Here is a 13409-nt window from a genome sequence, read left to right as displayed (position 1 = left end):
GGAAATTACTCCTATTTTGTGCTTAACTTTAACTTTCCTATCCAAAAGACAGTGAGATTCAGGGTTTTCACGCGTGATTTTTCAGAACACTCTCATCAAAACAGCACTTACGTTGCTACTGTTACCAGTAATTATAAAGTCTTTTTAAGGGCATTGCATGAAATAAAAGACACCATTTTTGCTCCAAGGCACCTGAAACCTAAATAAGAATATGGTAGAGAAATGAGAGAAGGAAAATTTGTAACTTCAAACACACGATTTGCTAAGGTAGCTTTTCAGATACCTAAAGAAGTTGTGTGTCTTCAGTGTGCATGTATTTCTTTTTAGTAACTGCATGCTATCCTGCAGGTAGCAAATGATTTCTATATTTTATTTAGGCCAAAAAAAAATGATAGCATTCTCTAAGAAGAATGCTTGAAGCCTTTAGCATTTTTCAGTAGGAGAATCTTGTTTTGTTTTGTTCTCTGTCATTTTCCTAAGCAGATGTAGTTCTTGTATATACCAAAAAAAAGATGCTCCTTGGACAAAGCCAGGCTGTAGTGCTTCTGTGGTATATAACTGATTTTACCAGAATCAGTGGTGTTTTTCCCGAAATCTTGCTGCTCTTGATTTTTGTGACCCTTCTGCTGTCGGTGTGTGTATAATCCCTCCTTAGTTTGTCCCTTCAGACACTCTCTCATTTCACCTTCTGTTGGTACCTTATCTCTGGATAATGCAACCCGCGAACAAATTCCTCTCCATGAGGATTTCCATGAAAAACTTTGTCATTTGTCAAGCTCAATCTGAATACAGAAATAGGTCTTAATATTCCCCCTCCCTGGTACTCTTTTCCAGTCACTGTGGATAAAAATCACCAGCGCCTGACAGCTCCACTTTGCATCGACTTCTCTTCCCCAGTTTCTGCTTTCGAGGCTGCCTCTAAAAGCTGGAAATAACTTTGGTACAGACAGTACGGACTTGCTCTGTGTGTGTGTTATGCTAATTGTGTATTAATTTTGTAAAGCGCAGCTGAGTCTTGCTCCATGGCTAAGGCTCTGTGGCTCTCAAGGCACGTGTAATAAGTGGAATATTTTGATTCAGGTTCCAGGAAAAGTGGTAATGAGGCGGTGGGAGGGAAACAAAAGCCTTCCTGGTAGTATTCTAGCATTGCTCAGTGGTGGAGAACGGTCCCTTCCATCTTGCTGTGATCTTCCGCCTTTCTTGAATAATGTGCAGGCAGCAGCTCTTATATAGGAATGTGTGTATTAAATTCAAATGAAAACAATTATTTCTTGAAGATGTCCTGCCCGGCCAAAGTATGGTTCGGGAGAAGCTGTGCGTGATTGAAGAGGTCCTGCTCATTGAGGACAACAGCAAACCAAATGGAGAAAACAGAAGAAAAAGTTTATTTAAGGAGCAGTTCTCACTTCTCATGCACTGCGTTGGGGTTTTGTGTCGTCCATGTTCATCTGCTTGCAGAGCATGCGTGAAGGTCAGCGGAATTTCCCCTGCAAAACAGGCGTTACCGAGCTGCTTTGCCAGGGGACCTCTTCGAAGAGTGCCATCCCTAAAACTGGCTCGGTGGATCCAAACTGAGCCATCTGTGGGCAAACAGCATCACCGGGTGGAAGGTTGAAGGGACAAATCCGATCCCTCCTGGAAACCATCATGGGAACCCCCTTGAGTTCAAATACCTTTTCTCTGCTCAACTTTGTAACTTGTGAATTTTATTCCAGAGCGGAATGTCGTAACTTCTCCTGGAATGACTCTCTCTTTCTCAGCCACACTTCAGTGAAAGTGGGAAGTGAGGAGCGTAGACTGCTGTGGGCCCTGTGCGTATCGTCATGCTCGTTAGGCTGCTGCAGGTGAAGGGCCAGGATGAAGCCGGGATGCAGGGAGGCGGTGATGGTGTGTGAGCTCAGGCTGCAAGGGCTTGGGCAGGGCAGGGAGGTGAAGGAAAGGTGTCCGAGGGGGCTGAAGACATGGAAGTGAGATTTGGGCCTCGGGGCAGCGTGACGGGAGGAGGATGGAAGGGGAGGGGTGGCTGGGGAGAGGGAGGGCGGCATTGGGAGGGTGAGGGTGGCAGCACGGTGTCCTCATTCAGGGAGGGAGGAGGACGTGTCTGTCCAGAGCTAGCGCAGAGTTCCCGTTACCTCCTGGTACCCAGGCACCTTCGGCATGGTGGTTTCTGAAATGAGAAGCTGACTGTTTGGTTTCCATTCTTAACTTTGAGCGTCGTGCGTTTGTAAAATTCATTTGTGTCCCAGCTGGGTGTGTTCTCCTTGGCAGTTTACAGAATGTAGCGCCCTGTGAACTTCTGTCTTGGAATACCCTAAAAAACCAAAATCCTTGAACCGTTTCAGTGTTTCTTTGGGGATTTCAAAAGCCAAGACCTCATACAAAAGCTTTGAGAAAAATAAATTTCCAGTCATCTGCTGATTTGTAAGAGGGAACCCTGGGCCTGACCAGAACTGACTTTCATCACGCAGGAGATTAAATTCTGGCATTCTTCTAAATATAAGGGGGTTTTTTATGAAAAAAAAATAACATTCCAGGACCAAAGACATGAGGTCTGTATGTTCTTTTTTTTAGAAAGCACTATCAGTTAAAGCCACAGGGGCAGCCTTCCTGCGTTCAAATAATCATGTGGACTTGCATGAGCAGTGTGAGTCATTACTTCATCTGATCAGTAGAAATACATATATGTATGTCAGTATATTGTTCAGTTTGAGTACATTCAATATTCATCTGTTTTTGCTATATCATTTCTCTCCCGTATTGAGTCAATATACTCCCGTGATTAAAAACATATACTGCAGTAAGTTTATGTAGGTAATACTAAGATCAAAATGAAGGTGAAATGATTTTAATCTTCGTGTAATTATTTAACTTTCTTATCATCGGCGCTTTTGAAGGCGATCCTGACTGTCACCTTTACGATAATCAGCTAATAAATCCTCATGATTGTTACACCTTTATGCATAGCCGTAATCTGAACAAATTGGCTGCTGACAGCTGCAATAAATTGCCAAGAATGAGTGCTGTCAGAGAACAAGTTGTTTCTGTGAACATACAGGATAAGTAAATCCCATGTCATGCAGTTTTATTCAGCTGAAGTTATTTGCAATCCAGTACGGCGGGATTTATAGCATTATTTATTGGTATGAAAAATGTGTGTTTATCTTCAAAATGACATTGACTTTTACTCATATTTTGTGCCAGGAAATTACTGTTGGCTTCATCTATATCTATTTTCATCAGTATTTATAGATGCTACTATCTTTTTTCCAATCTGTGGCAAATTAAGAGCAAAAGACCTTGTGTATAGTATATTCACTAAATCTGTGCATTAATTTTATTTGCAGAAAACTGAAACGTCCTATAATGTCTCTGAATATCGTCATGAAAATTCAGAATGGTTTTGTGTGCCTGTGTGCGTGGGTACACACCATATGTTACGAATGGATGTTATGCAACGCAGAAGTCAAAATACTGAAAATTAAGTATTTAGGTTTTCAACACCTAATCTGCTATTCTTCTCTGTTTAGTTTTGTCATAGTAGAGGGTTTTTTGGGCACACATAAATACAAGCAATATGCGACCTATGCTGCCGCATTATTAATCTGAAAGCGCAGGGATACACGACTGAAAGTTCTGAACTGAAGTGGGATTTTTACATAAAATATTTATGTCTTCTTCAGGGTTGTTTTCTTTTCTGCTGAAATTTATGTGATTTTGCTCCGGGAGACTGAACGTTATCAGAGAGAACTGAGTGGTGCTGTAGAGCTGTGCACGGGTACTCCAACATGCGTGTAAAGTTGAGGGAAGGACACAAAGTGTGCTGCTGGAAATGTTTCTTCCCAGATTTTTTCCTAGAGGTGTTGTGGAGACTGTGATTCATATTGAAATACTGGAAATTTTCTTTTTTAAATATTGTTGCCAGAGAGAGAGGTTTTGAATAGCGAGAGATGAATCTTGAAGCTTTCTCAATTTTGAAAAACTCCGTAGAGTCAAAATGTGGATTTGTAAACAGTACTTTATTATGCAGGTCTTTCAAGTATTTTTTTCAGATGGTAGTTTGAAAACTTCTGCATGTTGGAGTAACTTTTGGGGGGATAGGTTATTTTCAAAGGTTAAACCTAGTGGTTAATACGCTATTGTAGTCTGGGTTTTGAACTCGGTGCTGGTGTGAATTACCCCGCAGTTCTGTGCAGACGCAGACGAGCACACGACCAACAGCCCGTGTGCGTAGCAGGTGGTTGATCGTACGTGATGCCTAAAGTTTAGTTATTGCAGATGTGTTTCTGGATGTAAAATGAAGGTTTTGCCCAAAGCGTTAAAATCTAAAAATGCTACCGGTCACCCTGCCCTTGACAAACCCTGAGATGTGCTGAGCCGTCTCTGTTTCTGATGGTTGCCAAAGGGCGTTAGGTGTAAATAGTGCATCTCAAAATATGGCCCTCAGGTATTCCACACCTCATGTATTACTGTCTCTGCACATTTTAACAACTTCTATTAACGCAGAGGCATTGCTCTTCTGCTAGAGAGCCAGAAGAGGTTCAGTTTTGGCTCACAAACCTTCAGTAACTTTCTCTTACCAGATATTTTATTATTTACAACTCTTACTGGCAGTTGTTATTGTCACGGACCGTTGCAAAATTGGTAGTATTCCCCAATGTATCCTGGAATATGGAATGCGGCGTATGAGCTGCATTAGTTTATGGATCCTTCTTCTGACCCTCTGTCTCCCGCGTATGGAAATGTCCTCCCCTCCATGAAGTGAGAGTGGCAAAATAAGAGGAAGGGAGAAGGAAAAGTGGAACGTCTGTGGAGATGTGAGAGTGCGCGTGAGGAGCAGCCGGGGGTGCCGAGGGGGGTCGTGATGGTTTCTGGCGGGCACAGATTGCAGCTGCCTGAAAGCTATGGCCAGGTTGCGTGGGCCAGCTAGCGAGGGGAGAACCGTGTAGGAAGGTGTAATCTTCATCAAAGCAATAGACTGGATTAGGAGCGGAAAGTGTTAATTTTGCGGGGAAAAAAAGGCACTGGTGACAGCACTGGCAGTGCGTGTCTGTAGTGTCTGGCTGTGCCACGGGGGCGGTGTAGGAAATACCCCACCGTGAAACATCTGCAAGTACCTTTCTCTGTCTGTGCAATTCCAAAAGTAAATCCGCGGCTCTATTGTGAAGAGCTGTGCTTAAGAAAATGATAATCCGTCATTCCGAAACCCACCAACAGTATTTTGTGGCATGGGCCGCGTTTGTTTTAGCAAGCAATAAACACGTGTCCGTACTCGGGTATTGCTCAGTGAGGGGTGAGACTGTCCTGTGTTTTGTGTAGTTCTCATATTTCCCTTACCAAGACTGACTTACCCCAATTCGTGGGGCTTGCTTCTGCTTGCCGCATGTTGCTGCCTGGCACCCGGTGGCACCGTTTCCCGGCTCCTGTGTGTTCCCAGCTTCCCAGGCATCCTCCGGTGTCCCAGGCATCCTCCATCATCCAGGGCATCCTCCAGCATCCCAGGCTCGCCTCCGCACTCCCCCGCAGTCGCTGCCCGACTGAGCCGAGTTACAGGCTCCAACTCCTTTGGGAGCTTTCCCAGTTTCCAGTCTATCGCCTCTACCCACCACCTATCACAAGCATCGTGTGGGGTCTGTCGCATTATTTCCTTCTCATTATCTTCCCACTTAAAAGTGCCGCGGTCTGGTTCTTCCCAGAACTTCACCTTACTGCAGTCCCGTCTTTCTGAGCCGTGTCATTTTCTACCGGGGCTCTGCAGAATTTCCCCTTGCCGTTTGTTTCTTGGTTTTACTGGAACATTGTACTCTGCTCATAAAGGATACGGAGTCTCACAAATTGTAGCAGTTCATGCCTCGCTGCTTCTGATGTGTGTCCAGCTCAGTTCTAATTGCAGAATCGCACAGTTTCCTCTCCTTGGCATCCTTTGGAGCAGCATAGACCTGGATCACAGTGGAGTTAAAAGGCTGTCTTCCCGAACAAGTCACGATGATAATTAAGTTGCCTGGGTTGTAGCCAAGTGGTGCTTTTCTGTCCCTATCACTTAGGATTGTGCCAATTCCTCTTTTATGCTTTATTTTGTCATGTGAGAAAATGATCTCACTATCTGCTGTCTCTCCCTTGCCTGGCCACCTGGCTTTTAAGAGGCCCTTCTATGTCATGTCGCTACCTTTGTAATTCATTCATTAGCAAGGATATTTCACCAGGGTGCCAACGCGGTCTTACATTCCAGGTTCTGTTAGAACTAGAGAGGGGAGGTGATTTTTTACCTCTTAGACATGCTGATAATAAAATGCTACATATAGTTCTGGCTTCCACACTTGAAAAAGGATGCAGGAGAATTTCACTGGATCAGAAAAGTTACAAAAAGTCATTTGAGGGCTGCAGGAGATGTGTTCCAAGGAAATGTATAGGGAGCTGAAGGTGTTTAGCATATCAAAAGGAAGATCAAGAAAAGATACGATTATGGTATATGAGTACCTTCGCTAGAAGAAAATATGGGGCACTAAAGGCTTTTTCAACTGAGTAAAGAAAGGCATAAAAAGAACCAAAGGCCAGATATATTCAAATTAAAAATAAATCAGAAAGGTATTTCTCACAGTCTGGGCGATTAACACGCTGAACACGGTTTCAGAGAAGTGGTGAGATCCCCTTGAACCTTCCCGTCTTCCTCCATGGGAGCCGTACCCTGCGTCTGCAGCTCCTTCTCCATGGCACCCTGGACCGTGAGCTTGAGGTGTCTGTGTGGTTTCTGGTTTTTGGCCTGAAAATCCCAGATCCGCCTGGTGCCTGGTGATGTTTGCGTGCGGCGCCGCTCTGGGGGGATGTGCCTCCATCCCTTTTCCCAGGGTCAGCCCCCCGCTGCTGGGACCGCAGGGACCACACCGCCTGGAGCAGCGGAGCCAGGAGAAACACTCAAGCTGCCCCAAAAACTGAAATTCCCTGAAACGTGATTTATAGCCATGCTACAAAATCTGTGCAGTTAATGGCTATTTTCACCATAAATTTCATGCTGACCTCTTCCCAAGCGGAGAACTTTCTGTCATCATCATCAGCATGTAAATAGTAATGCCAGAAGAAACTGAATTGTCCAAAAATAACTATTATCTCCTGCTTTCAATGTGGCAGCCGCTGATCGTGTGCAATTTACGGCCTTCTCAAAATGGCCGTAGTTTTTCATGGTCCTTAATTTGAGAATGCAAGGCAAAAATTCCTACCACCGTGATGCTCATTCTGCACCACTTTCTGGTAACATTCAGGTTCACCTTCATCCTCAAAGCATCTTTGTTCTCCGTGGAAACAGCTGCAGGTGACAAATGTCTTTTAAGAGAACATCTTAACTGATGTAAAAGTCAGCATTGCTAAGGCTTTAAACCTTGGAAATCTTATATATACTCCCAGTAAAATGTAAAGGGGCATTGTCAACCTGAGCCCTCCAGAGCTATTTATCTTTAGGAGTATTTTGTTAACTTTAGCGCTTGTAAGGAAATCTAATCCAAAAAAGGAGTTTTGTGGTTTTCCTACTGATGTCTGTAAACGTTATTCTAGGATAAGGGATAGTGCTTAGATAATGCCTTAATAAAACCAGGCTTCCTTCACTGTTTTGGTCCCATGCAAAGATCTGGTGAGGGCATAGTTGATGTAATGAAAAACGGTTTCATTTTTTTTGCAGGAAAATTCGGAGTGAAAGGAAACAAAATTGATAATTTTTTTTTTTTTCCACGGAAAACTCAACTACTAATGGGAAAAAGTGACAGTTTTTCTTCTAGTGTCTGTAAGTTGCAAAGTCTCAGTTTTTGGCGGAAGTGCCCATGCCGCTGGTGGATTTCCCTCGTGCTGTGAATGCTCCTTGAGCCGCGTCCGACGTGTGCGAGCTGCATCCCCTGCGCTGCCAGAGGGGACCTGGCGCAGGAGGAGGCCCCGCACGGGGACCCTCTTAACCGAGAGTGCCACCAAGTGCAGTGGTGGCACTCCTTGGTGGAATAACCCCGGGTTTTTATCACGTATCGGAGGGCCCTTCACGGGATGTTTTTCCTGCAAAATGGTTCAGGCTTTCTCTGGAAAAAGCTTCCAGATCGCTCCCGACCCTTTCTGTGATTTTAGGAAATAACGAGCTGGTGACGGGTTGTTTGTGGAGGTCTGTCAGACAGTAGAGACACATTTCTCAGGTAATCTGCTCTAAATGTGGTGCTATTAGGAATGTTTTATAGCTGTAGGAGTGGTGCATGGGTAAAACGGAATTGTCCATTGCCTCTTTTAGCGTAAATAAAAATTAACATGGACTACTAACGTTGCAAAAGTGCTGTAACTTCAAGAACTGGAGGACTTGGAGCTTGTAGCTCTGATGTAAACACTAATTTTTCAGTCAGTGCAGTTTTCTGATGCATGTAGGGCTTTTTTTGTTCCAGTGGAGGTAGCTTTTGTTGCCTATTTTTGAGTGAGGGGTGGATTATTTCTGCATTACTTGTGTCATAATGACTTTCTGATTGTTTTGCTGACTTTAAGAGAGTTTAGACTGGTTCTGTCAATGGTTATTGGTTAAAATGGCAATGTTGATTCAGGGACATATTTTTGAGGAGTATCTGCTTTGAAATAAACTGTCAAAGAATATTTAACAACAGGGGCATCTTAATGTACTCCAGCTTTGAGTGGTTGATTACAATATTTGTTATCTCAAGGAGAGCTTTATACTCCTCGCTGCAGCCTAAATAATAATTTGACAGCCTATGTACACGTACAGAACTTGCATTGACCGTCAGCCTGCATTGACAGCAACAGCTTTAGTCTTTCCGTGCTGTTAATTTCATTTCTCAGTCCTTATCGTCCAAAGAGTTCAAAATAAAAGGTAAACATTAGGCTCAGAATGCTATGCCAGTCCAAAATTTTTTCATTGTAAAATAATTGAACCTTGTTACTGTATGAGCTTTGCAGTAGTTTAATTTTGACAGCTGCACAATGGATAGTAAATGTTAAAAAAAAAAAAAAAAATTAAAAGAAAATTTTCCTGTAGCAAATCTAATCTGCCTGTGATAGCACAGCGCCCATTTTATGAGGCCGCATTTATTCTCATAATTGGCTATTTCCTGTCCTTAAATGCCTATTTATTCATGTCTGCCACCTTTTTCTCAGTTTATTGGCCCTGCGGTCACCACATTATCTTTCTCTTCAAAATCAATTGACATTTTATGAAAAGAGTTTGCTAGATGTTTAGTTTAGTGAGAGTGGCATATAGAACATGTGCTTGTCACATCAAATAATCGCTGTTAAAATTAGAGTATTCCGTGGCTTAACTGTATATAGAATATATTAATTTAGTTTGTTTAAATATTGTTATTGTTTTTATTTTGAGTAATGCATTACTGGGGGATGCTGTAAGTAGAAGTGTTCCAAACAGCGCCTTTTCACAGAAATTCCTCTGCAGCGCAGGCAGTTTCACACAGGCCTTGCATTTCCAGACATGCTCAGAGCTGCAGTCTAGGCAAAGTTGAAACTTGTGAATTACACAAATTAAAATATTAAAAATCCTATGTCACGCACAGACTGATTACCAACCCTAAGGTATTCTTGTTTTAATTAAAAGCTTGTGTCCGGCTCCTTGTTAGCGGTGATGCTGTTTTCCCTTCCATGCTCTGCTTTTTGTTTTTGGGGTGGTTTCAGAGCTATTTCTGCCAGCACGGAGGGAGCTGCTCCTCGTTAGGTCGGTGCGAGGCAGGGAGGGCTGGCTTCAGCCCCGGCAGTCCCTGCTCGTGACGACCCAGACACCTTATCCCACAGCGGGCTGTGGCGTCGCGTTGGACCCTGGGTGGCTGCACTCCGCTTTGACCCCGAGCCGCCGCGGAGCGGAGCCTCCTGGGCGCTGTTTTTCCGTGCTGGGTCGCGTTACCTCCATCACAATTAAGTCCACACAGATTTATTTACTTATTTGTTTTCAAGAGAGGATTTTTAGTGTTGTTAGATGAACGGTATCAAAAACGTTCACATCGAGACTTACTTACGTTTGGTGTTTATACAAGAGGAGTAATTAAAAAGTGCAACTTGCACCTGAAGCTAGATTTTTAAATTTCTCTTTGGGTTCGAGTGAGGCATATTAGCTATTGTTTCTAGTGACTGTATGTTCCTTTTAATACTTATTGTTCATATGCATAACATGTTATAGCTTTTTAAAAAATACAGTCAATTGGCGTGGCTCGAAGCTGAAGAGAAATCCTTCCGGAAGCTGGGAAGGAATTTCTACCGATTTGGGGGGTTTTTTTGTCCAGCTGAATGCAAATAAGCCGGTGTGAAGAAAACCAGAGTCTGATGGAGAATTCTGTTTCCAGGTGCCAGGTTGACCTGTCGAACCTGAGCAAAGAGCACACCCACAAGCTGGAGATGCCGCTGGAGGAGGGCGAGGGATGCCTGGTGCTGCTGGTCACCCTCACCGCCTCCGCCGCCGTCACCATCTCTGACCTCTCCCTCAACTCCCTGGAGGACCAGAAAGAGCGAGAGGAGATCCTGAAGAGATATGTATGGAGTTCTTCCTCTCTTGTACCCTTTGCTCGCAAAATGTTGACTTATATAAATAATAACTGTCAGGGGTGTGAAATCTAAATACACCCCTTATATCCGCAGCCAATGACAGTCATTAAAATAGTTACTAATATTATCGCGGCTGATGCGGGTAACATGAAGTAGGCTACAAATCATTTTTAGACAATAAGGTATTTTTTTACATAGTAATTCAGCTATTTGGTATGATCATGTGCCATCAAGAAGTTAACTTCCTTGCAGGTAATTTTCACTAATCACAAAATAACCGAGGGGTCACTCAGCGACTGTGCAGTTTCTAGCGAGAGTTTATGCCAGCTGGTTTGAGGTGCCAATAGTTTTCGTCTTTTTTTGGAGCATCTACTAAAAGGCAAGAAAACTTATTTTTTTTGTCTGCAAATGAGAGGCTGGAGCAGTATTTTGTTATCATCTAACTAATTGTTCTAAACAATATTTCCATTTCAAAATATTCTGAAGCAAATCGTTTTCATTTCCCAGCATCCTCGCATTGCACAGAGCCTGTGTAGTTTTATCAAAGCAACAGAGAGGGGAGCTCTTACTCCAGCATTTGATAATACCTAAATCACTAAAAGTAACTGTCTCACTACAGACGGAGAAAGGGGAAAAAAAAAAAAAAAAAAAGCTATTTCCACTTAAAATTACAAAGCTTTTATTGTACAATGCTGCCAGGTGTTTAGAAAGGCTTCTCTAGACACTCAGCCATTAAACCAAGCTCTGACTAACAAAGAGCCGCTTAATTTTTTTTTTTAGATTTTAAAATATTCCTATTCCGTGACTGACATCCTTTCAATAACTGAATTTAATAAAGATGTACCTTATCAGGCTGTGCAGATAACATGAAGTGCTAGTACTAATGCTGTACAATATTCTTCAAACAGATTAGCAGGATGTGCGCTTCAGCAAATTTATTCTGGCTATCTCCACTGAATCAGCTGTCTGCTAATGCTTGTACAACTCATACACCAATAGCGTTATCATAAACACAGTTTAATAGAGGTGACTTAGTGAGGCTAAACATAATATTCCTAAACCAACTGAGAGCTAAGGTATTGTGCACCACCTTTGAAAAATAATTACAATTAAGAGCGTTATTGCACGTTTTGGGATCTACCCAGACACCCTCTGGATGTCAGGATCGATCTTTATAAATATAATAAATTTATGATGGGTACGTTTGTGAGGTGGCATGCTTCTTGCTACCAAGTGCAACAATACCGTATTCCTGTGGATTATTGTATGCGGTGATATGGCAGTCAAGTGATACTGATGGTTTTGATAATTCAGTAGCAGTATAGAAACATGTTTCTACTGTTCAGTATTAATCAGTATTCCTAAATTCTCAATTTTTTGTCCCCAGTGTAAAGCATAATCAAGTCGTGTTAAGATTGATCTATTTCTTTCCGTTTCTTACATATTCGTGGATATGTGTCTTTTCTTCTATTTAGATTTCTGTATGCATTTGAAAACATTAATATTTTTGGAAGATGTTCTTGTTGTGGAGGCACGAGTTTCTCATTCTGTGTTTTGGAAAATTGTAGAATTGACATATAGAATTTTTGACAAATTTTAAAGTTTTTATTAAAATGACCGGTGGACAGCCAAAGAAAGAAATGACAATGATTAACGAAATTCCAATAGTTCGTTTTCACCAGTGTTTGATTTGTTTTTGGCAGTCATATCTCTGCTTCAGAACCCGTACAAAGAAAGAATATGCAATTAGCAAGACGTACTGTTCCCCGCTGGGTGGCTGTGTTTTGGGGTTTATATTTTTCGTCCCCTTAAAAAAATCTAGCTTCCACTTGAGAAATGTATTTTGCACCCTTTCTGCAGCCAAAAAACAGTTAATGAGCTGACCTTGCCATCAGATCAAATAGCCTTGGAAAATGACTCTATTACTGTCATTTAACCATTTGTGGCTGAACATCAGAGCCTTAAAAATTAAACAGGCATTACTGTTTGAACCATTATTTTACCACAATTGTCTGAAAAGATTAATTCCTTTTGGGGTGAGGAGGGGGGCGCGTTAATGGGTACAGACCAAGGGAGATTGTATGACCTTTTCAGAACGGGTGTGCTGAACCCGCGGTCCCCCTTGTCACAGTTTAAAAACCAGAGGAGCTAGTTTAGAGAAGAAGTTGTTAGCATTCCATTTTTATTATGACATTTCACAGTCATCCGATTTAATGTCCCTTGACCAGATTGTCCACCGTGAGACGATGGGCTTGAAATGTTATTTAGAGCATTGATAAAAGGTGAGCAGTTCTAAGATGACAGCGAGTCATAAGGCTGGTGGTGTGACATTAATTTTCTCCATAACAGAGATGGAATAAGACGTCATGGTGACAAGCTGTCAATCAGCGCTGGCCCCTCAGTGTATCTCGATGCCATAGGATGGGGTATTGCTTCTCCCATAATAGAGCTGAACTGAGATGCTCTCCCTGACAGCTGCTGCAGCCATACAGAAAATATATTATACAGCCTTTCATTAAAAAAATAAAGAGGACTCATCTCCAGAGCATTTCAATCTTTTCCCATCTATTGAGGGCTGAAAAGATTCGCAGCAAATCACGGATTCCTCCGCTATGGAAATTTCAGGCTTCTGAAGCCGTGTGGGTTTTGAGGCCTTCAACAATAATCATAAATAAGAAGACAGAATATCAGCTGATAAATCATTATTTAAAGTTATGTATTTAAAGTAATGTATTAAAGCCATTTGCCTCTCCTGGAGTCTCTGCCGTGGCATTGTATACATTTCCAGCAGCCTCTGCCGTCGCAGCGTGCAGTAAATGAATCTCAGCACCGCGACTTGCGGAACTAAAAGTTCAAAAATAATTATTCTGCTGCATGTTCACAAAGGCGGCAAACTG

At 42.4% G+C, this 13409-nt stretch overlaps 1 protein-coding gene across 4 annotated transcripts in view; it reads left to right on the top strand.

Annotated features, from left to right (window-relative positions):
- Window positions 1–13409, top strand: part of MCTP1 (multiple C2 and transmembrane domain containing 1) — a 286934-nt gene that overhangs the window by 156518 nt on the left and 117007 nt on the right. For all 4 annotated transcript variants that reach the window (XM_074569628.1, XM_074569629.1, XM_074569630.1 and 1 more), the window contains one exon: window positions 10314–10500. In XM_074569628.1, coding sequence (XP_074425729.1) covers window positions 10314–10500 — 187 coding nt within the window. The remainder of the gene's footprint in view (window positions 1–10313; window positions 10501–13409) is intronic.

This window comes from Larus michahellis, chromosome Z (assembly GCF_964199755.1).
Source record: "Larus michahellis chromosome Z, bLarMic1.1, whole genome shotgun sequence".
Taxonomy (NCBI): Eukaryota; Metazoa; Chordata; class Aves; order Charadriiformes; family Laridae; genus Larus; species Larus michahellis.
Note: the sequence above shows the minus strand (reverse complement) of the source record. Positions and strands in the feature narration are given on the sequence as shown.